Below are 23,937 nucleotides of genomic sequence, written 5' to 3' on the forward strand. Positions count from 1 at the left end.
TGTCTGTTCATATCCATTGACCATTTATCAATTAGAGAATGGTTTGATTTCTTATAAATTAGAGTCAGTTCTCTATATATTTTGGAAATGAGACCTTTGTCAGAACCTTTAACTGTAAAAATATTTTCACAATTTGTTACTTCCCTTCCAATCTTGTTTGCATTAGTATTGTTTGTACAGAAACTTTTTAGTTTGATGTAATCAAAATCTTCTATTTTGTGATCAATAATGATCTCTAGTTCTCCTCTAGTCATAAATTCCTTCCTCCTCCACAGGTCTGAGAGGTAGACTATTCTCTGTTCCTCTAATCTATTTATGATCTCATTCTTTATGCCTAAATCATGGACCCATCTTGATTTTATCTTGGTATATGGTGTTAAGTGTCAGTCCATATCTAATTTCTGCCATACTAATTTCCAGTTTTCCCAACAGTTTTTGTCAAACAATGAATTCTTATCCCAAAAGTTGGGATCTTTGGGTTTGTCAAACACTAGATTGCTATAATTATTCACTATTTTATCCTGTGTACCTAATCTGTTCCACTGATCAACTAGTCTATTTCTTAGCCAACACCAAATGGTTTTGGTGACTGCTGCTTTATAATATAGTTTTAGATCAGGTTACAGCTAGGCCATCTTCATCTGACTATTTTTTTTTTTTCATTAATTCCCTTGAAATTCTAGACCTTTTGTTCTTCCATATGAATTTTGTTGTTATTTTTTCTAGGTCATTATAATAGTTTCTTGGGAGTCTGACTGGTATAGCATTATATAAATAGATTAGTTTAGGAAGTATTGTCATCTTCTTTATATTCGCTTGGCCTATCCAAGAGCACTTAATGTCTTTCCAATTATTTAAATCTGACTTTATTTTTGTGACAAGTGTTTTGTAATTTTGCTCATATAATTCCTGACTTTACTTTGATAGATGGATTCCCAAATATTTTATACTCTCGACAGTTGTTTTGAATGGAATTTCTCTTTGTATCTCATGCTGTTGGATTTTGTGGGTGATGTATAAAAATGCTGAGGATTTATGTGGAATTATTTTGTATCCAGCAACTTTGCTAAAGTTGGAAATTATTTCTAATGACATTTTATTAGAATCTTTGGGGTTCTCTAAGTATACCATCATATCATCTGCAAAGAGTGATAGTTTGATTTCCTCATTTCCTACACTTGTTTCTCTTTCTCGACTCTTATTGCCGAGACTAGCATTTCTAATACAATATTGAATGGTAATGGTGATAGTGGGCAAACTTGTTTCACTCCTGATCTTACTGGGAAAGGTTCCAGTTTATCTCCATTACATATAATACTTACTGACGGTTTTAACTATATGCTCCTTATTTTAAGGAATAGTCCATTTATTCCTAAACTCTCAAGTGTTTTTAGTAGGAATGGATGCTTTTTCTGCATCTATTGAGATGATCATATGGTTTTTGTTAATTTGATTATTAATATGGTCAATTATACTAATAGTTTTCCTAATATTAAACCAGCCCTGCATTCCTGGTACAAATCATACTTGATCATAGTGTATTATCCTGGGGATGATTTTCTGAAGTCTTTTTGATAATATCTTATTTAAGATTTTAGCATCAATATTCATTAAGGAGATTGGTCTATAGTTTTCTTTCTCAGTTTTCAACCTACCTGGTTTGGGTATCAATACCATGTCTGTGTCATAAAAGGAGTTTGGTAGGACTCCTTCATTCCCTATTTTTTCAAATAGTTTATATAACATTGGGGCTAGTTGTTCTTTAAATGTTTGGTAGAATTCACATGTAAATCCATCTGGTCCTGGGGATTTTTTCCTGGGGAGTTGATTAATAGCTTGTTATATTTCTTTTTCTGAAATGGAACTATTTAAGCAGTTTACATCCTCCTCTGTTAATCTAGGAAGCCTATATTTTTGGAGGTAGTCATCCATTTCACTTAAGTTATCAAATTTATTGGCATAAAGTTGGGCAAAGTAAGTCATTATTTCTCTAATTTCCTCTTCATTGGTGGAAAGATCCACCTTTTCATTTTTAAGACTAACAATTTGATTTTCCTCTTTCCTTTTTTCTTATCAGATTTACCAAAGGTTTATATATTTTATTGGATTTTTCATAAAACCAATTCTTAGTTTTCTTTATTAATTCAATAGTTTTTTTTTTTTTACTTTCAATATTGTTGATTTCTCCTTTTATTTTAGAATTTCAAGTTTAGTATTTGGTTGGGGGTTTTAAATTTGGTCTTTTTCTAGGTTTTTAAGTTGTAGGCCCAATTCATTGATCTTCTCTTTCTCTATTTTATTCAAGTAAGCCTCTAAAGATATAACATTTTTCCTTATTACCATTTTACCTGCATCTCACAAATTTTGGTATGATGTCTCATCGTTGTCATTATCTTGAGTGAAATTATTGTTTCTATAATTTTCTGTTTCACCCAATCATTCTTTAAGATGAGATTATTTAGTTTCCAATTACTTTTTGGTCTGTTTACCCCTAACTTCTTGATGAATGTAGCTTTTATTGCATTGTGATCTGAGAAGAAAGCATTTATTATTTCTGGCTTCCTGCATTTAATTTTGAGATCTTTATATCCTAATATAGGTCAATTTTTGTATAAGTTCCATGGACTGCTAAGAAGAAAGTATTTTCCTTTCTATCACCATTCAGTTTACTCCAAAGATCTATCATACCTAATTTTTCTATTATTCTATTTACCTCTTTAATTTCTTTCTTATTTGTTTTGTGGTTTGATTTATCTAATTCTGAGAGTACAGTTTGAGATCTGTCACTAGTATAGTTTTACTGTCTATTTCTTCTTGCAACTCTCTTAACTTCTCCTTTAGGAAGTTAGATGCTATACTACTTGGTGCACATATGTTTAGTATTGATATGGCTTCATTGTCTGTGCTACACTTTAGCAAGATATGGTTTCCTTCCTTATCTCTTTTAATTAGATCAATTTTTGCTTTTGCTTGATCTGAGATCAGGATGGCTACCCTTGCTTTTGTGACTTCACTTGAAGCATAATAGATTCTGCTCCAGCCTTTTACCTTTACTCTGTATGTATCTCCCTGCTTTAAATGTGTTTCCTGTAAACAACATATTGTAGGGTTCTGACTTTTGAGCCAGTCTGCTATACCTCTCTGTTTAATGGGAGAGTTCATCCCATTCACGTTTACAGTTAAAATGAACTAATTCTGCATTTCCTAGCATCATATTATCCCTAGATTATGCTTTTTCCCCTTGCCCCCCCTGAATCCCTTCCCCAGTATTAAACTTATGGGCTCCACTTGTGTCATGCAGCCCTCCCTTTTTAGTATCCCTCCCCACTCCTTTTAAATCCCTTCCCATTTCTTGTACCCTTCCCTTATTACTTTTCCTTTTCCCTTTTCCTCTCCCCCTATTAATGAGGTGAAAGAGAATTCTCTGCAAAACAAATATGTCAATTATTTTCTCTTTGAACCAATTCTGATGAGAGTATGATTGACACAATGTTCCTCCCTGTCTCTAACTTCCCTCAGATATGAGAGGTTTTCGCCTCTTCATAGGATGTAATTTCCCTTTTTTAATCTCCAGTTTTCCTGTTTTCTGACACCATCCCCTTTCCATTTCTACTTCCCCTTTTTTATGTTATATCAGTAAAATCAAATTATACATGTGGACTTTCTGTATATCCACAACAGAGATACAGTTCTCAAGAGTTCCTTTTACCCTTTTCTGCTTCTCTTGAGTCCTGTGGTTGGAGATCAAATTTTTTTGTTACATCTGGTTTTTTTCTTTAGAAACAAATGGAATTCATCTGTTTCATTAAATGTCCATCTCCTTCCATGGAAGAAAATGCTCAGGTTAGCTGGGTAGTTTATTCTTGGCTGCATTCCAAGTTCTTTTGTTTTTCAGAATAACAGATTCCAGGGCCTTCGATACTTTAATGTGGAGGCAGCCAGATCTTGAGTGACCCTTACTGTGGCACATTGATATTTGAATTGCTTTTTCCTGGCTGCTCACAAGATTTTTCCTTAGTCTGATAGTTCTGAAGTTTGGCCACAATATTCCATGGAGTGTTTTGTTTAGGGTCTTTTTCAGAAGGCGTTTGATGAATTCTTTCAATGCCTACTTTCCCTTCTGGTTTTGTTACCTCTGGGCAGTTCTCTTTGATGATTTCCTTTAAAATAGAATCTAGGCCTTTTTCCTCCTCATAATTTTTGGGAAGTCCAATAATCCTCAGATTATCTCTCCTAGATCTACCGTGTTTCCCCGATAATAAGACCTATCCTGAAAATAAGACACCCACATACTCTTTAATATTCCGCTAAAATAAGCCCTCCCCCGAAAAGAAGCCCTATCGAACTTACTATGAAAACGGTCATCATGGTGATCCCCTGCGCTATATGCTGTGTAGCGGTACCTTCAGTAAGCAGCGCCGCCGCCCTCCCCTCCCGGGTGAAACGCACGTCGCGCTCCGAGCTGCATCCAATTAGAGCTGCAGCAGTGAGCGCGTCATCCTCTTCTTCCCTGGTGATTTGCTTGCTGGCGCTACTGAGAGCAGCGCCGCGGAGTAGAGCTGAGACAGGACCATCTAAAAACTCGGTAAGTTCAGTAAGCGATGGAGAATAAAATAAGCACTCAGGGGGCATGATGGAGGCTAAAAGGGGCATGATGGAGGCTAAAATGGGCATGATGGAGGATAAAAGGGGCATGATGGAGGCTAAAATGGGCATGATGGAGGATAAAAGGGGCATGATGGAGGATAAAATAAGCCCTCCCCTGAAAATAAGCCCTCTGGTGTTTTTTAGTCCCAAAAAAATAATAAGACAGTGTCTTATTATCGGGGGAAACACAGTATTTTCCAAATTTGTTGATTTTCCAAGTAAATATTTGACATTTTTCTCCAGTTTTTCTTTCTTTCTTTCTTTCTTTCTTTTTTTTTTTTTTTTTGTTTTGCTTGACTGATTGTTGGGGTCTCAATTAATCATTAATTTCTATTTGTTCAATCCTGATTTTTAATGAGTTATTTTCTTCATTATCTTTTTTAAAACTTTTTTTTGCATATGTCCAATTGAGTATTTAAATGAGTTGTTTTGCTCTGTGGGATTTTTTTCCATTTCACTAATTCTTTTTTTTTTTTTTTTAAGTGTTATTTTCTTTTTCCAATTCACAAATCCTACTTTCTTGGGAATTCCTTATCTTTTACAATTCACAAATCCTACTTTCCAGGGACTTTTTAACCTTTTCCAATTCACAAATTGTGTTTCCCTGCATTTAAAGGATTTATTTCTTAAGAGATGTGAAGTCACTGGTATAACATTGAGAAGTACAATGAAAAGGGCTGATAGCTGAAATGCCCCCCTAGGTTTCCCTGTCCATAGAAACCAGATTGCAGTTGACCCGATCCCAGAAGCATGAGAAGCTGACTCGATGCTGGGACGGATCCTGCCAGGTGCTACAAACCCCGTACACTGCAATTCGGACCCAGGAACGAGGCTGGACACACCATATCAGAACAAAAGGACCTGAGGCTCCACCTTTATCAGTCTAAGATAAAGGAGGCCTCAAATTACATTAGAGAAGGGGGCCTCCATGAATGGGAGCATGATCCCTGATCCCAGTGTATTGTAGTTGTCTACGTATTATTCTTTTCATTGCTCTCTTTCCCCCTACATTAGCCACATTAGTCCATGTTGCCTGTTTGGGAGCTGATAAATTTGCCTCCTGGAGCCCCACCTTAACCTGGTAGAGTAATAATAGTTGGACCTCATGGGGCTCTCCCTGGGCTCATTTCTTCATGACAATCATGGTGGTTACAGAGACCAGACCTTTACCTCCCAGAGATGAGAACCAGTTCCCCTTTCTCATGCAGAATATAGGAAGGACTTTTAACTTATCAAATTGTTGGATCTGTGGTGGGCCCCAGCTCCTGAGCCAATGGCCATAGGTACCTGTCGCTCAAGGCCAGCCTGAATGCTCAGGAACTGATCCCAGGTTCATAATGGCACTGGTTTCTGGAATTTAGGAGAGAAACATCATTTGACAGAAGATAGGAAAAGGAAATACTGCCTGAATCAGCCGGGGCAAGAGTTGAAACTAGGGAATAGTGTGTGGGAACGGACCTATCTGAGAACAGACCTTTAGCCCAAAATGATCAGTTGTACAGAAATGTCTAAATGTTGGCGAGACATGGATAGAAATCCCTACCTGAAAGGTGGGAAGGATTGGAAAGGTGGCACCTGGGGTGCACTCCCAGAAAGAGGAAGAGAACAAGGGCATTGCTATTGAGCAGTTATTATCATGGCTTGTAGCAGAATCAAGTGGGAAGTGGTAAAGTGGGTAAAGGAGACTAAGAGGAAAGGGAACCTATAGGTCCACACAGCTAGAAAATGTCTGAGGCCAAATTTAAATTCAGGTCTTCTTAACTCCGGGCCTGACACGCTATCCACTGAACCACTTAACTTCCTTGTTTCAGCACGTAGGGAAACATTCAAGCCACAATGAGGAAATTTATACTAGAGAAAACAAATCTAGTCTCCAATTTTATGGTGCCATGCATGGGGAACAGAGATCCTCTTTCATCACTCTTGTTCCCTGTTGTTGTTCTCTTCCTCCTCCTCTGCTTCTTCTTGTTTTTTTTTTTTTTTTATCTTTCTTCTTATCTGGGTGTCTTGTCTGTCTCCCTAAACTGACCAGTAGTAGGAAGGCAGAGAGAGACTTTCTTTCTGAAGAAAAGTTATTTTCCCTTTTGCATATCAGGCCACATAAAAACACAGACAGTGCAAAAAGAGAGGTACAGAGAAGAAAGTTTCCATTAAAAAGTCAGTGTGATACATTGTTGGTGGAATTGTGAATACATCCAGCCATTGTGGGGAGCAATTTGGAACTATGTCAACGAGTTATCAAACTGTGCATACCCTTTGAGCCAGCAGTGCTACTACTGGGCTTATATCCCAAAGAGATCTTAAAGAAGGGAAAGGGACCTGAATGTGCAAGAACGTTTGTGGCAGCCGTCTTTGTAGAGGACAGAAAGTGGAAACTGAATGGATGACCACCAGTTGGAGAATGGCTGAATAAATTGTGGTATATGAATATTGTGGAATATTATTGTTCTGTAAGAAATGGCCAGCAGGGTGATTTCAGAAAGGCCTGGAGAGACTTACATCAACTAATGCTGAGTGAAATGAGCAGAACCAGTAGATCGTTGTATACTTCAACAACAATACTATATGATGATCAATTCTGATGGACATGCCCTATTCAACAATGACATGAACCACATCAGTTCCAATAGAGCAGTAATGAACTGAAACAATTATGCACAGTGCAAGAACTCTGGGAGATGACTATGAACCTCTACATAGAATTCTAATCCCTCTATTTTTGTCCACCTGCATTTTTGATTTCCATCACAGGCTAATTTTACACTATTTCAAAGTCCAGTTCTTTTTGTACAGCAAAACAACTGTATGGACATGTATACATATATCGTATTTAATTTATACTTTAACATATGTAACATGTATTGGTCAACCTGCCATCTGGCGAAGGGGGGTTGGGGGAAGGAGGGGAAAAATTGGAACAAACGGCTTGGCAGTTGTCAGTGTTGTAAAATTACCCATGCATATATCATGTAAATAAAAAGCTATAATAATAATAAAAAGATACTTAAGGAGAATTCAACCTAGTATGTGAATAATAAATTTAATTAAATTTACTATTCATAAAAAAGTCAGTCTGCAACATTTCCTACAAGTCATCTTTAATTTGAAGGCAATGAAAGTTGCTTCTTCAGAACAAATTTACACATTTAAGAACAATCTTTGCATCATTAAAAAAAAAAACCTCTAATATTTTGGCTTCCCCCCCCCATTACATGCAAAAACACTTTTTAACATTCTTCTTTTTAAAATTTTGAGTTCCAAATTATATCCCCCCCCACACACACCTCTTGTTTGAGAAAACTAGCTATTTGACATGGTTACACAATGAGATCCAGGCACTTGTTCAGCAGTTTCCCAGCTGATGGACAATTTCTAATTCTTTGCCACCCCATCAAGGGCCGCTATAAACATTTCTGTACAGAGATCTGGTTTGCATGTTTTTGGCCAACAGACGGAGGAGCGGTATTTCTGGCTCAAAAGGTGAGTATGGTTCCGTAGACCTTCGGGCCTAGGTTTGGATTATCCTGACTGTGGGGCTATGATATCTGGATTGGGGATTTTGTTTTTGTTTTGGGCTGCTGGCTCATTTTCTCTGAGCTGGTAGCTCAGGAATTTCACTATAATATTCCTGAGAGTTTGCATGTTATAATCTCTTTCAGAATTGTTCAACTGGATCATGAAGAAAATACACAGAACAGACAGGTAGGAGAGAAACAGCCGGGTCTGGAGTGAGGATGGCAAAACCCTAAGCTGGCAGCTGTACCCCTAAGGCAACGGCAGACTCAGGGCAGCGGGCACGGGGCGTGCCATTCACCAGAGCTGGGTCTCTCGGATCTCTGAGATGGTCTGGTTGGCCTGCTGGAGGACCTAAGAAAGAAAAGAAAACTGTGGGTGCCAGGAAGCATCGCTCAGTCCCCTAAGGAAGGGCGGGGGCAAGGAGAGGGCTCACTAGGATCAGCAGCTCCATACCTTGAGCATGGAAGCGGCCTCATTGCGCTGTTGCGCCATGTCTTTGGACTCAGTCAGCAGCACATCCAGGAGCTGGGCCTTGTACAGCCGTCCCACCAGTTCACTCTGCAGGTGCTCTTTGACATAGTTCACCAGGAAGTGCATGACAGTTTTAGGGACACTGAGTCGGGAGACAGAGAGACCAGGCCGGCATTAGCTGGGAAGTCTTACAGGGTGGGGGGTCACACTCTAAAGCAGGGAGCAAGGGGCCCACAGGAAACCTAGAAAGACTTCCCCTTCCCGGGGAGTTCTGATGATGCAGGTAACCCGGGTTCCCGTCCGGCTCCCTGTGGACAATTGGCCTTCTCTGAGCCTCAGTTTCCCGTTTGGACGTTCCTCCCCTTGTTTTTCTCACAAGGATGTCATGAAGGGAAATGCAAACACAGCCATACTTGCTTTAGAGAATCAACTGGTAGAGATCTATCCATCCCCGATTCCTTCTCACCATTAATCACGCCCAGATTGTGGGTCAGGAGAGCAGCTGGTGAGGAACCGTTACGTGCACACGGATGCGCAGACGCACACAGGAACACACAGAGACACGTGTGTGCACACATACACATGCAGATACACAGCACACTCCTCCCTACCTGTCCTGGATGTTCTTCCGGACAATAAGGAAGTAGGATCGGATCAGTCTGTGGATTATCTCACAGTCTTGTTGCTCTCTGCGACTCAGCTTTCTAGAAGTTGAAGGCAAGGGCTGGGGGGGACACAGGAGGAAAACGGGGGGCCAATAAGAGGAAGCACGTCCTCCAGCACAATGAGGCCGGGCATCTGTGCACCAGGGTCCCACAGGCGGCCCAAGGTGCTGAGGGCTCTGGTGCAAGCCGCCCCCTCCCTGTGCTGAATCTCACTCTTCTGGGCAGTCTCTGGAGGGGCGGTATCAGCTCCGTGCCCTGAGCTACAAGACTCTCCCCTTGTTTGAGGGGACAGCCAGGAGGTGCTCCCCTAGGACCAGTATTTTGTGGGTGAACTTTCTGATTCCCTCCCTCTCTCCACCCATCCCCCACCCATTCAAAAGGCAACCAGCCCCAGGGTTCAGGCTTCACGGCCTCCAGCCCGGACCCTGGCACAGTCCTCGGGCTCTTCCTGCCCCTCTTCTCCCCGTTCACACGAACATCACAGCACCTTTCCTCCTGTTTAGGTTGGCGAGATCACCTTCACATTCCCACCTTCCGTGCTGCCTTCAAAGGGCGACGAAACAATGGCTTCTCGTGGCCTCGTGGTCCTCAGCCACCTTCCCGTCCCACTCCCCTGCACACTGCAGCTCTCTGCAATCTCAGCCTCCACGTTTCCCACCTTACCTCTGGGCTGCACGTAGCCTAGAGCAGCTCTTACCATCCCACGCAAACGTTCTACTTCCATGCTCGGGCACGCGGAAATGCCTTAATCGATCACAATCTGGTTGTTACTCCAACCCCCCCCCCCTGCTCTGAAGCCCACGCCATGTCCTCGAGCCTTACCGTGATCTTCACTCCCTCCGACCCTCAGTTCTCTCCCCACTCATCACCCCTGCAGGCTGAACTTGGGTCTCTTCCCCATCTGGGCCTTTTGGTGAAGGGGTTCAAGTCCACACCCTCCTCAGGAGCCTCGGGCCCTTTCCCCGATCGCTGATCTTGCCCTGCCGAGCCGTGGCCCTGGCGTGCTCGCTTCCCTCAGCTCATGCCTTTGCTTCTACTCAAAGGGGGCCGAAGGAAGCCAGAGACCCACACCACCTGCTGGCGGGGTCCATTCACCTTTACCCTCCTGAATCTCAAGTGGGCCCTCTCCACAGCAAGGCAATGCTTTCCCATCTTCCCAAGGACTCGTTCCCCCACTCGCCCAAGCAGCCTTTGCTGCACATGTTTTCCCCCTTCCTCGAACCTCCATGGCCCTCTTCCCGTGCTCTCAGCTTCTGGAACCCTTGGCTGCTGCTTCCCCGGAACAACTACCGTCACCCCCTGACAGCTGCCTCTCTCTCGCCCCTCAGACGCCATGTGAGGCGATCTCCTCCGCTCTGTCCCACTGAAGCGGTGGCCCCTCTTGGGAAGGCAAACTTCTGTCCGTGAGAGGTCACCCCATCGCTTGCCGTCCCGTCTTCTCCCACAGACGGGTTCCTCCATCACCCACTCTCTCCCTGCCTACTGGCCGCTTCCCTATCACTCCAACATGTCCCTTGGCGAAAGCCCTTCCCTTGATCCGTCCCCACAGGCCGTCGTCCCTGCACCTCTCCTGCCCCTTTCTGGGAAAGTCTTTCAGGAAGCCTTCGACACTTGGTGTCTGCACGTGCTTTCCTCTCACTCTCAGTTCTACAGTCTGGCTTCTGTGCTCGTCATTGTCCTGAAACCGCTTTCCCCAAAGGGACCAATGCACGTGGGAACGGCAGGGACCCCGTCAGGTCATTTGCCGACAGAAAGAAGGGCCGTGGCGTATCGTCCGTAAGTCCTCTGGAAGGAGGGCCCCGTAGTCGGCCCGACTCACGCCCATCAGAGCCCGGGTGAGAGAGCTGACGAGGGCACTTTTGGCTCCGGTCCTCCAACCTCCCCATGCCTAGTGCAGTTTCTCCCGTGACGCCATGCTCCCTGTGGAGGGGACTTGAATATCGCGTGGCTGAGAAAGCTTTCTCCCAGAGGTAACTGACAGCACTAGCTGGGAGTCTGGGCCCTGGAAGAGATTCCCTATAAGCCAGTCCCCACTGGTGACCCTTCAAAGTGCTGTTCCTGGACGCCCAAAGCCCGTGGGATGACCTCAACAAAGGGCCGGCCCCAGAATCCCAGCGCCTACTGAGAAGGTCGGCACCCTGGCCGGTTTTGATTTGTCTACAAACAAATCTCTCGCCCTGGCCAGGGTTAGGAACGTCTCCCTAAAACGTACCAGCAGCCTCTTGGACAGACTGAGCATGGTGTCTGTCCTGAGGAGTACTAGGAGGGCATTGCTTCCTGGGTAATTCAGTCTGCGTACTAACAAGGCCAGTGCGTTGGAGGGGGGCTTTGGATCCCGGCTACTACCATTGCTGGGATTCGGGCAGGTGGCTCCCTAGGTCTATGTGAGCGATGAGTAAGAGACCCACGGAAGGGGATGAGCCGGGAAGCTGAACCGGCCCCCAGACCTCCACCTCAGGACTCCCATCCCTCGGTGGTGCTCCCCCGCAAGAAAGGAACCAGGTACTTGGCGGGCACCCTCAAGCAGTGCGCTCTGCAGGCCCAAGAGCAGAGGGCTCTGCTTCTGGCTACCAGAGGCAAGTCCAAGGGAAGCTGAGCACAGTACGGACATCAGAGGCAAAGAGGAGGGACCCAAAGTCAGGGGGCTGGAGCCTTTTGGGCCCAGACTTTAGCAAAACGCTCTGCTCGATTTTGGTGCTACTGTCTTGGGGTCCTTTCTGAGGCAGACCCGCTTTGCTGAGCAACTCCTGGGAAAAGGGAACCCAGTGACCTAGGTCTCAGCAGTGGCTTAGTGTGAGACCCCGAGTTAGGCTGTCCCATGTGGTAGAAATTACTGTCAAGCCCAGACAGAACTTTCCAGTCCCCGAAGCGAAGCCACCATCCCCGCTGAACACAAATGCCACTCACCACATCTAAGAAGTTGATGGCACGTATCTGGCTGGTGACAGGGGAGACGTGTAACTGGGACGGTGATCTGCTGTTCTCCCTTTCCTTGGGAACACTGTCATCCGCGTCCCCCTCGCTCTTCCAGCATCTAGGACCATTGCCCTGGTAGGCGTCACTCTGCCAGGACGAAGGGGAGGGAAAAGGACAGGACGTGGCAATATTCAATATGCGTGCCCGTCGCCAGGAGTGCCGGCGCATCAGGGTGAGGCGCGTGCAGAAACCTGACTTCAGCAGCCTGGCGGACTTCTAAAACAGTGGGTGGGACAGGGACGTGAAAGATGCCCACCTCACGTGCCCGAAAGGAGGGGAACCTTGAGCTACCAGCTCTGTCCTCTGGGGTCACAGCAGCATTGTCTCTCATTTTGCAAGTCAGAATCACCTGGCAGAGAGGTACAATGCAGCTCTGGGACCATTGGGCATCATGGATTTTAGACGCTAGCACAAAGTGGCCTCTGTTCCAGCCCAAGCGGAGTTCGGCACCCCCTGCAACCACTTTCACACATCCACAGCTTCCCATCATGCACTGCACCATCCCTCTTCCTTCCCAGAGGAATCGCTCCGTTTTTTAGTTGGTCTCTAAATGGAAGCCCGGCCACACCACAATTTACATGGAGGCCGAGCAGCTGAGTCTCAGAAGGGGGATGTCAACAAAAGCTCCTGTGCTGAGCAAAGGGGCGATCCAGGGAGGGGGTCGGGAGCTTCCTCGGCGTCTCCACGTTCGGGGATGCCGTGACCGAGCCGCGCCCCGACCGAGCCGAGCCAGGTCAGCAGGACGACCTCCCCGTCCCAGTCGGCCTTTGGGCCCGGTCCCTCTTTACAGGCTCACACAGTGGGAAGCCTGGAGGTGCCCTTGCTCAGAGAAGCATCGGGTTCAATTCCCCCCATCTGAGAGGAGGAAACGGGGCCAGAGCCCGCACTTGAACTCAGATCCTCTGACTTCAACTTCAGCCCTCGGCCTAGCCCGCCACGAGGCCGCTCTGGATGGCCACTGACACCCGTTTCGCCGGGATGGCGGGAAGGGCCTGCTGGGCGATCCCCCCCCCCAAGTACCTTGGGAATGCTGATGGACGGAGACACAAAAGCCATATCGACCAAATCTGGGTGCTTGGTGTTGATGTAGGCTAGCTCAATGGCCATGAGGTTGTGAACCTGCAAGAGAAGGCAATGAAGGTGCAGGAGCTGTCCCGTCTCACTCGTCCCCCCCTCCCCTCTTTCTATTGGCTCGTTGGGTTGGGGGAACAGAGGCGGGAGCCACGTCACCTGCCTGGACCAGGGGCAGCGACAGTCAAATCGGAGAAGTCTGGGTTCCCCCACGAGCCCTCTGTCATTCTCTCATCACTTTCTCTCTGGACTGAACAGGATCCTGTCCTTGTCTTGTTTGGCCTCTGCCCCCAAGGCCCCGCCCTCCTGCTGTGAGTCTCTGACCACAGGCTGTCCCAAGAGCAGCACGGCCTCCCGGGTATGTCTTCAGTCGACCATTTGCCGGGGACGGCGTATTTGCCAGCATCCGTGGAGCTTACCCTGGAAGTGATGCTGGGCAGAGGCTCGGCTAGCTCTTTGTCCCTTGAACCCCTAGCTAAAGTGCCACAGCGGCCTGTGCCCTTCCCTAGCCCTGCTTTCTCCCTTCCCCTTCCTTCTCCCGACCAAGCCTTAAACCGGCTGCTAGCACTGCCGCCAACGCCCTGTCCGGGCTATTACGAGCTTGGGCAGACTGGACGTTCTGGGCTCAGTGTGTCCCTCGGGCCCAGGGGGCGTCATTTTCCCCGAGGGCAGCTGTTTCCCAGAGTACCGCCTTGGGTTTTACCATTTCATTGGTTATGGGTAACCTCTTTTTCAGGAGAGCGGTCACGACCTCCACGATGGCCTCGTGTAGCTTGGGAAAGCGCAGCAGCTCCTGAGAAGGGCCGAGCTCATGAGACCCAGGAGGTGGCAGGCAGGCTGCTGCCTCCCTCCCAACCGAGCCCGAGGCCCCCGCCCCCTTCACCCAGCAGAGGCCGGGGAACTGGCTCCTGCTCTGGGCCCTTCCCCTTGCCTCTCCTCTGCCCCCTCACCTGGGTGTTATAAGTGGAGCAGTGCTGGATGACCCTCTGAAGCTCCTCATGCACCAGCTCCACGCAGCGGAGGCTCGGCTCCTCCAGCCTCTTAATCTGTCTCTTTACTAGCAGCTCAAAGGAGACCTCCGGGATGAAGAGGGCTGGGCGAGGCCCCTGGGGGGGAAAGCAGCACAGGCGGGCTCAGCTTCAGGACCCTGGGTCTGGAGGAAGCTGGCCAGCCCCGGCGTGGCCCTCCCAACCTGTGAGTGGGAGCTCTCCAGGCCCATTCTCTGCCAGGGAGAGCAGTGAGGGAACAAGATGGGAAGAGGGCGGGAGGTTACTGGGGCTTTAGCATCTCCTTTTCAGCTTCTGATTCCAGCATCCTTACATGCTTAAATTGGGGGCGGGGCGGGGGGTCAGCAGAAGCAGGGCCATGGTGCAGCTTGACTCCTGCCCTCCCTGGGCTCACCCTCAGCTTGGGAGGCCAAGGCCCCGGGCGAAGGTCTTTCAATGATCACCACCTCTTGTCTCCCGGGAAACGCCCATTCCTCCCACTCCACTGAAACTCATCTTTCTCCCTGCTGGTCCCTTGCCCTCCCTCACTCATGCTTTGCCCGTGTCCTAGCCTTCTATGAACGCGAGGACTTCTATCAGGGTTATTCTGCCTGCAAGTCCACAGTGAAGGCCACGGCCACAGACATGATGCCAAGATTTGAACTGGAGCTTCTCTGGGGTCGCTTGCCCGTTCTCCCCGGGCCTAGCACAGTGCCTGCCGTGCTTGGAGATAACCGGTGCTGGACGGTTCACACCAGCTGATTCACGGCTCCAGGGGCTCCTGATCCTCAGGCTGACACTCTCCTCCTGCCTGTTCCCAGGAATTCCCCCTCTCTGCCCTCTCCCCCAAAGGCCCAGGGCCTGCTCCCCAGAAAAGCCGCTGCAAACAAGTCAATGCAAGCAGTCAAGGCTCTTCTCAGAGATGCGTCCCAGAGAGGGACTGGCCAGAGGAACAGAGCTGCTGCCAAGGGGCAGGAGGACTTGGCTTCTACACCTGCTCAGCCACTGACCAGCTGTGTAACCTCAAACACCTTCCCAGAAGTGGGCCTGGGTACCTTTGGCTGACCACGGCCTTCTGACAAAGGGACGTTTTCCCAAATGGCGAGACAGACCGTCAGAAACAACAGCAAACCGGGGAAGAATGGATGGGAATGGGGAAGGAGGCTGTGAAGGGGGCATCTGCTACCGTGGCATTTCGGATGGCGGTCAAGATGTCCAGGACGCTGAGTCCGGCCAGGGGATCGATGGATTCCAGAGTCCGGCAGAAGATCTCGTGAAAGATGTAGCAAATGCGAGCACCACCACAGCTGGGGGGATGAGAAGTGAAGCATCAGGGAGGCGCCTGGCCCATGGCCGATCCCAAGCCCTACCCTCCCCATCCCTTCCTCGGACCAGTCAGATACAGAAACAGGAAGAGAACTGGGAAACAGAAAAAAGCACACACAAGGCACGGCTGGTCAAGGTTCTCGCCCTCACCTTCCTTGTACAAGTCACTCACTGTGAACTTTCTCCAGCCAGCTGTTTGCCTTGCTGGGCCTTACTTTCCCTATTTCCCAAAAACTCAGTGCCTAGCTCCTCTTTAAGGAGCTTTCCCAGATCTTCCCATCTCCCAGCTCTTCCCATCTCCCATCTCCCAGCTCTTTCCATTTCCCATCTCCCATCTCTTCCCATTTCCCATCTTCCAGCTCTTCCCCTTTCCCATCTCCCAGCTCTTCCCCTTTCCCATCTTCCAGCTCTTCCCCTTTCCCATCTTCCAGCTCTTCCCCTTTCCCATCTTCCAGCTCTTCCCCTTTCCCATCTCCCAGCTCTTTCCATTTCCCATCTGCCAGCTGGTCCCATTTCTCCGGCTCCAGGAAGCATCAGGAAGCAGCTAGGGGGTGCTGCAGTGGACAGAGAGCTGGGCCTGGAGTCAGGAGGTCCCAAGTTCAAATCTGGCCTCAGGCCCTTACTGGCTGAGGGACCCTGAGCATTTCCCTCAGTTTGTCTGAATCCCCTGGAGAAGGAAATGTTCAGCCCTTTGTAACTTTGCCAAGAGAACCCCACGGGCAGCCGTGGTGTGCTGCGGGACAGAGAATCGCACAGAGCGCTCACAGCTCCACAACAAGCGCCATATACCATCCCGGCAAGGTGAGAGGGAGCTTCGTGGCCGACCTTCCCCGTGCTTCCTTCCAGGCTGGGCGCCAATCCTCCCACTTCACAGCTGCTAAGTAAGGCCTTGCTCTCCAGCGTACCTCACGTCTATTCTCTCTGCCTCTTAGTGCCTGATTGTGTCTAGACTCCTCCCTGCCCTCCCCAATCAGAACAGGAGCCCTCTGAGCTTGCCCGTCTTTGTGGTTTGCAGGTTTACTAAGCCTGTAGCACTGGGCCTGGCACCTAGTAAACCCTTAACAATAAAGTCCTTGTTCACCCACTAACTGCTGCTTGGGCTTTTTGGAGAATGACCCCTAGACCTTGGAGGGAAGCGTGGCCCCCGCAGCCTTCTAAGACCAGAAGCACTGGGGGACAGGGGTCTGACAACCTTAATTCAACCCCCCAACAATCCTTTCCCCCCCATGGAGCTTTTGGGTTCAGTCATTCCCCATGGCCAACTCTTCATAATCCCCTTTGGGGTTTTCTGTGAAGTCTCGAGGTGAATTTCTACTGCTTTATATTATCCCGAGCCGCTGCCCAACTTCCAAATAACTGGCCAAGCTCTCTGGGCATTATCCTAAGAAATTTCCCGTCCCATGGCCCTTTGTATCTTCTGCTCGCTCCCCCAAGCAACAGCCAACCCTTCCCGAAACTCACAGTTCGGAGGTCTCAATATTCTTTGCTGTTCCTTCAATGGTGCTGCAGTATTCAGTGGAAAACTTGGTGATGATCTGCAGGAGAGTGGCATTGTGGTCTTGAACAGGCTGCCCATAGCTTTGCAGCACGGACTGGTACTGGGTCGTCAGCACATTCACACGTGTCTTTAGTTCAGGCAGGCAGTCTCGGATGTGGTACATGAAAAGCCTAAGGCACGGAGCATAAGCCCAAGTGACTCCTGGGAACTCTTCAGCACGACCCCCGGGCTGCCCCAACCGCCCTCAAGGCACCTGTTGAGTGTCTTGGCAAGAAAGCGTGTTCCATTCTGGCTGGCCAGGGATGGGTATTTCTTCTGCAAGAAGGCCTGCTCATCATACAGCGCCTCACAGATACTCTTGTTGGTTTTGAGGTCATGTGGGTTCCTGTGAAAAGCATCAAGTTTCAGTCTGGGGTTATGCAGGTCAGTAGTAGAGTATGGAAACAAGATTCTGAGGAATGGGAGGAGGTGTGGAAATAACAGCTTAATGCGTCCATGCAACACATGCCTCCTTAGAAAGATGCCTTTTCCTGGAGCTATTAATGAATTTGTAAAAGAATCCCGTTTTACAATAAACTGGGAAAACATTTTTCCAGTCAAAGGTTCTGATAAAGGCCTCATTTCCACAATATATAGAGAATTGACTCTAATTTATAAGAAATCAAGCCATTCTCTAACAGATAAATGTTCAAAGGATATGAACAGACAATTCTGAGATCATGAATTTGAAACTATTTCCACTCATATGAAAGAGTGTTCCAAATCACTACTGATCAGAGAAATGCAAATTAAGACAACTCTGAGATACCACTACACACCTGTCAGATTGGCTAGAATAAAGATAATGATGAATGCTGGAGGGGATGTGGGAAAACTGGGACACTGATACATTGTTGGTGGAATTGTGAATACACCCAGCCATTCTGGAGAGCCATTTGGAACTATGCTCAAAAAGTTATCAAATTGTGCATAATGTGATCCAGCAGTGTTTCTACTGGGCTTATATCCCAAAGAGATCTTAAAGGAAGGAAAAGGACCTCTATGTGCCAAAATGTTTGTGGCAGCCCTCTTTGTAGTGGCCAGGAACTGGAAACTGAGTGGATGCAAATCAACTGGAGAATGGCTGAATAAACTGTGGTATGGGAATGTTATGGAATATTATTGCTCTGTAAGAAATGACCAGCAGGAGGAATACAGAGAGACCTGGAGAGACTTAAATCAACTGTTGCTGAGTGAAATGAGCAGGACCAGGAGATCATTATGCACTTCAGCAATAAGACTACCTTATGATCAATTGTACTGGACGTGGCTCTCTTCAATGATGAGAGAATCCAAATCAGTTCCATTTGTTCAATAATGAATAGAAGCGGCTACACCCAGTAACAGACCTCTGGGAAATGAGTGTGAACCACTACATAGCATTTCCAATCCCTCTGTTTTTCTCTGCCTGCATTTTTGATTTCCTTTACATTGTTTCAAAGTCCACTTCTTCTTGTGCAGCAAAATAAATGTATGGACATGTGTACATGTATTTATCATATCCTTTAACATATTTAACATCTATTGATTGGTCTGCCTGCCATCTGGGTGAGGGGGTGGGGGGAAAGAGGGGAAAAGTTGGAAGAGGTTTTGCAATTGTCAAAGCTGACAAATTACCCCTGCATATACCTTGTAAATAAAAAGCCATAATAAAAAAAGAATCTCGTTTTTTTGACATCTTTTCTTGTCACGTTATGTCCTTTTAGAGATGACACCGTCTCTACCAATGAGCCTTCTTTTGAAAAAGGAAAACTCAAGCTGTGGCGTCAGACTACAAGTGCAACGTTCTGCACAGACGGTCTCCCACAGGGCCAAGAGAAGGAAGGACGGACGTTGCTTCATTTCTCCTCTGGGTCAATGCTGCTTCCCACAACCGGCACCCAGCTACTAATGGCCTTTCCTCCACTGTGATGGAGGGACCAAAAGAAGGGAGGTAGTCTAGAAGGGCCCTTTTGGTCTGTTCTCATCAAGCTCCAAGGATGTGCTCCCTTCCACGGGCAGGGACATGGGCAAAGTGCCTGGAGACTGCACTATTCCTTAGCAAGCGAACGGGAAAACCGTCCCGGGGAGGCAACAGCTCATGGTAGCCAAAAGGGAAGTAGCTAGACCACTATGGAGACAGAAAGGAAAGGGGAACCAGGCCAGCAAGAGGCCTAGGAGTCTCCTGGAGGGAGGGTAAAGTTCATGTACTCACAGTCAAGAACCATGTGAAAGATGGCTCAAAATGACTAATGAGAGAAATGCAAGTGGGACAGCTTTGCCCAACTGGCCAAAAGGGAAAAGGAAAAAAGGAGGAGCTAGAGGCACTGTGGGAAAGCAGGCAGGCCAACAGAGTGCTGGTGCAGCTGCACACTGGTTTGCCCTTTCTGGAAAGCCATCTAGAATTGTAAGGGGAACGTTAACGAACTGTTCATGTGCTGTGACATCAATCCCCTGCTTGGGTACGCTCCCGATAGAGGTCTACCACTTATTCCAAAGTCACCAAGTTTTTCCAGCAACAAAAAACTGGCAACGAAAACAGGTGGTCCTAGATGGGAGAATGGCTGAACAAAGTGACGTGGCATGGTGCGGCCTTTAGTGAATGAGGGTGGAACGACCGCGGATTGGAGGAACCTAGAGAACTCTGGAAGCCTGGTATATGTGAAGCAAGCACAGCGAAAAGGGACTAAAATCATCGAAAGGAAAGCGAGCCAAGCCAAAGGAGGAGCCGCTCCAAGGACGGATCTTGGCCGCAGAGAAGAGAAGCCTCTGGCCCTTGGGAGAAGGGGAACCCCGAATGCCGGGCTCTGGCTCAGATGTGGGTTGCTTTTTGATGAGCTCTTTCTCATTTCAAGGAAGGGTTCATCTGGGATTGGAAAATGACCCTGATGTACAAGTCAAAGCCAATGGTAAAATGTTTATAAGGGAGAAGGGTGCATCTGCTCCAAGCCTAGCCTCCGTCCCTTTACGGGTTTTGCTTCTGCTTGTCATTGTAGAGATTACTCTGCTGCTTTGGACTTTGGAGAAGAAGTGAACTCACCTCACTGGTGAACTCACAAAACCCCCAAAGGCCTCAGAAGCTTGCCTGTTTGTGAGTCAGTGGGTTTCGATGTCACTGTGCTCCCTTCTCCCGGCTGCGGTCTCCCCCTCCCCCCCTCCCTGCTGCCGGGCGCCACTTCAGGGGGACGACCGAGAGAGCTCCACTCACCGATTCACCACCCCAATAATGCCCAGCTTCACGGGGATGACTCGGCCCATCAGCACATCCATCGCATCTGTCCCAGCATCCATGAGGTCCAGCTTAGTGATCACTGCCAAGGTTCTGCGTCCTAAGAAGGGGGAAGAGCTGAGAACGGCTTCAGCCCAAGGTCCGGAGGCAGAGTTAGTGATTTTGGGTGGCTTTTAGGGGGCTCTCTGTGCCATGCACGAGCTGCCTGGGGAGAACTGGATTCCTCTGACCCCAAAGTGGCCCTAACATTCGTGGCTGAGGCTACGCCAGATGGGGAGGGTCACAGGAAAGGGTTTGTGAGGGAGTGGGAGGGCGAGCAGAGTTCTTGGCCCCAAAGACAGGAGTCAACAGGCCTAAAAGGGGGAAAAGCAGTGGCGCCCTCCCCTGGCGTCCTTTCCTAGTAAGGATACTGATGTCCGGCAAAGGAAAATTTCAGGCTCAGGGCCAGGCCTTCCATCAGAAAGCTGAAAGAAGGCCTAAGTAGCCCACCCAGTCCAGACACCATGTTGCCTAAGGGAAATAAGGCCAATGCCTTAGTCAAGGCCATGCAGTTACTGGCCCAGCCAGGCGGCCTCCCCCCAGCACTGCCGGCCCTCCTCCCCGTATCCACACAAGTGCTCCCAGCAGCCCCGTACCATCAGGATCCACCTCCCGGGCAAGTTTCAAGGATTCCGAAGTGGACATGTCTGTGTTGGCAGCAGTGACAGCCAGGATGAGGCAGCTGGGCTTAATGAGGTAGGACAGATTCAGGTCTCTGACCAGCACCTCGATGTCGGGGGGTTGGTCCCCCACGGGAACCTGTCAGGAGGAGATAAAGCTCACAAAAAGCCCCGGCTGCTCTTGGGAACCCCGATAGGCCCCAGGGATAGCCATGACCAGCCAAAGAGGATGGGCAAGGGCAAGGTAAAGGGCAGCTGGGAAAGGTCAAGAGGTCATGCCTAAGCTCAGACCCAAACAGAACAATCCTCCCTCCTGGAGCTTTCTCAGGGAGGGGGAAGGGAGAAAGAAAGGAATTAAGCCATGATGGACGCCCAGCAGGGATGGCATTGTTAACACCACTCCAAGGAGGAAGGGGAGGAGAAAAGGACTATTGTGGCTTCTGGCATCTCGGCCCCAGTCAATCAGCCAACAAACATGGGCGGGCCAGCTGGGTGTCCAGTGGGGTCAGGGGAACCGGAGTTCCAGTCTGCCTCAGATACCTGACCTGAAGTAGCAGTGACACCCTAGGCAAGTCATTCAAGCCCAATGGCCTTACCATGGGAAGGAAGGGAGGGAGGGAGGGAGGGAGGGAGGGAGGGAAAAAGGGATGGAGGGAGGAAGGAAGAAAGAAGGAAGGAAGGGAGAAAGGAAAGAAGAGAGGAAGGAAGGAAGGAAGGAAGGATGGAAGGAAGGAATGAAGGAAGGGAGGAAGGAAGGAAGGAAGGAAAGAAGTGAGGGAGGGAGGGAGGGAGGGAGGAAGGGAGGGAGGGAGGGAGGGAGGAAGGGAGGGAGGGAGGGAGGGAGGAAGATTCTTCTTAAGTGCCTACTATGTGCCAGGTAGGAGACTAAGCTAGGAACAGAAAAAGCCATGAGGCAGTGTCTTCAAGGACCTCCCAGTGTAGTGGGCAAGACAGCATGCAGACAAACAGACAATGAACACTGCACATGCAGGAGACGGAGAAGGTTGTCGACAAAGGAAAACCACTGGAATGAGGAGGAGGACATGTGGAAGACTCCCCACATTCAACACAGCCAAGAGTAGAAGGGAAGCAGAAGCGGGGAAAGCATTTTCCCGCCGGCGTCTCTGAGAAAGGCCTCATTTCTCCAATACAGACAGAAGTGAGTCCAATTGACCCAGATTCTCGCCCTTCCCCAGCTGAGAAGTGATCCAAGGGTCTAAGTGGACAACGTTCAGGTAAAGGAATTTGAGCTATTCCCAGTCGGATGAAAAAATGCTCTAAATCCCTAGTGAGCCGAGAAATGCAAATGGAGACAAGTCGGAGGTGCCCACTGCCACTTCTCAGATGGGCTAAAATGCCCGGAAGTGATCATGATGAACGTGGAGGGGATGTGGGGGAAAGGGGACATGGCTGCCCTGTTGGCGGACTTGGGCCCCGATCCAGTGGGGAAGGCAGCAGAGATGGGAGACTGAGCCATCAGCAGCCAGAGGAGCCTCCGAGCTCTGGGAACTGAGGAGATCCCCGAGTGAACATACCTTGGTCAATCCAGGCAAGTCAATCAGAGTCAAATTGAGCACTTTTGAGGAGTAGATCTTCAGGTACAGGGGGGCAAGACTGATGGCCTGCAGGAGGAGAGTCAAGGTCAGCTGCACTGCACCTGGCCGGGGGGGGCCACCAGGGGTGGGGCCACCCGTGCTCACCTTATTAGTCCCGGTGATCCGCTCTGTCTCATTAGAAATTTCCTTCTGGATTTCATGATAATCTGTAAAGATCTGGAGAGGAAAGAGAATGATCCCTTCCTAAAGGTTGCCAGTTAGGGTGACTCCACAAGGATCATGAGCTCTGCCCCCACCCAACCCTGGGCCGGGGCAGCATCAGTCCGGGAAGTCCAGGTAGCCAGGGGGCTTGGGGGTGAGGCAGGAAGCGGTGCTGTCCAAAGGGAGAAGAGGAAGCTTCCCAGCACCGACCCAGTCTGGCAAACGGGCCGAGCGGGGGCGGTTGGGATACCTTTTGTCTGTTGTGCAGGAAAGTGGCCCATTCCTCTGCTTGGATATCTGTGGGGACAGGAAGAAAGGGGAGGGTCACCCCCTCGTTGCCATTACCAATCCGCTCCTGAGGGGAGGAGAATGGGATGAAGGGCCACTTGCCCAGGGCAGGGCCATTTCTGGCCCCGGTCCCAGACCCAGCACCCCTGTGGTGGAGCAGCAGGGATGCTGCAGCTGGAATCAGAGACCTGGGTTCCCATGCCTGCCTCCAGCACCACCTTGGTGCTCAGGGAAGCCACTCCCCACGTCTGGGCCTCCTCTGTACCAGGAGCAAGGGCCCTTCCAGCTGTGAAGCCGGAGCCTGCAGGGCTTGGGGGCAGGTCCCCTTCAGGAGGTACATTCTGGCCGGCTCAAGTCTTCAAGCCAGCCGGCGGCAGTGGCCCGGCTCCGTCCTTCCCTGCTACCGCCCGGCCCTTGCCCTGATGCTCACATGTCTCTGGGGATGTGGCCTGCCGCTCCTCCAGGGAGGCTACGTGCACCAGTTGAAGGATCAGGGGCCTGCGAGTCATGATTCCGGAACCCTTTGGAAGGAAGTCCCGGCCCACAATGCTTTCCACAACCGAGCTCTTTCCACTGCTCTGTAATAACAACAGGGCCGAAGGTGGGGCTCGGGGCCTTCTGGGAAGGGGCCTCCCCCTGGCCCCTTCCCCTCTGAGCCTGGCCCCCCCAAGCACGCCTGACTCGGCCATCTCAGGTTAAGCACAGGAACCTAGTAGGGTGCAGCAGGAGGAGCAGGCATTGCATTCGGGGGCCGGCTTCCCGTCCTCCCTCTGCCTCTCTGGATCCCTTTCTCTGGGCTCGCTCCTGTCACGGGGAAAGTGAGGTTGGTT

At 49.1% G+C, this 23,937-nt stretch overlaps 1 protein-coding gene across 1 annotated transcript in view; it reads right to left on the bottom strand.

The window, feature by feature from the left end:
* Positions 1–7,896: 7,896 nt before the first annotated feature.
* Positions 7,897–23,937, bottom strand: part of LOC141548493 (dynamin-1-like protein) — a 17,171-nt gene continuing 1,130 nt past the window's right edge. Inside the window, exons 3-18 of the mRNA XM_074277433.1 lie at positions 23,538–23,685; positions 23,070–23,116; positions 22,763–22,834; positions 22,598–22,684; positions 21,039–21,201; positions 20,383–20,503; positions 17,410–17,541; positions 17,120–17,326; positions 15,519–15,639; positions 14,297–14,452; positions 14,050–14,139; positions 13,296–13,394; positions 12,207–12,362; positions 9,246–9,358; positions 8,617–8,776; positions 7,897–8,514 (exon numbers count right to left, since the gene is read on the bottom strand). Coding sequence (XP_074133534.1) covers positions 8,458–8,514; positions 8,617–8,776; positions 9,246–9,358; positions 12,207–12,362; positions 13,296–13,394; positions 14,050–14,139; positions 14,297–14,452; positions 15,519–15,639; positions 17,120–17,326; positions 17,410–17,541; positions 20,383–20,503; positions 21,039–21,201; positions 22,598–22,684; positions 22,763–22,834; positions 23,070–23,116; positions 23,538–23,685 — 1,929 coding nt within the window. The 3' untranslated portion in view covers positions 7,897–8,457. The remainder of the gene's footprint in view (positions 8,515–8,616; positions 8,777–9,245; positions 9,359–12,206; positions 12,363–13,295; positions 13,395–14,049; positions 14,140–14,296; positions 14,453–15,518; positions 15,640–17,119; positions 17,327–17,409; positions 17,542–20,382; positions 20,504–21,038; positions 21,202–22,597; positions 22,685–22,762; positions 22,835–23,069; positions 23,117–23,537; positions 23,686–23,937) is intronic.

Source organism: Sminthopsis crassicaudata, chromosome X (assembly GCF_048593235.1).
Source record: "Sminthopsis crassicaudata isolate SCR6 chromosome X, ASM4859323v1, whole genome shotgun sequence".
In the NCBI taxonomy this organism is placed as follows: Eukaryota; Metazoa; Chordata; class Mammalia; order Dasyuromorphia; family Dasyuridae; genus Sminthopsis; species Sminthopsis crassicaudata.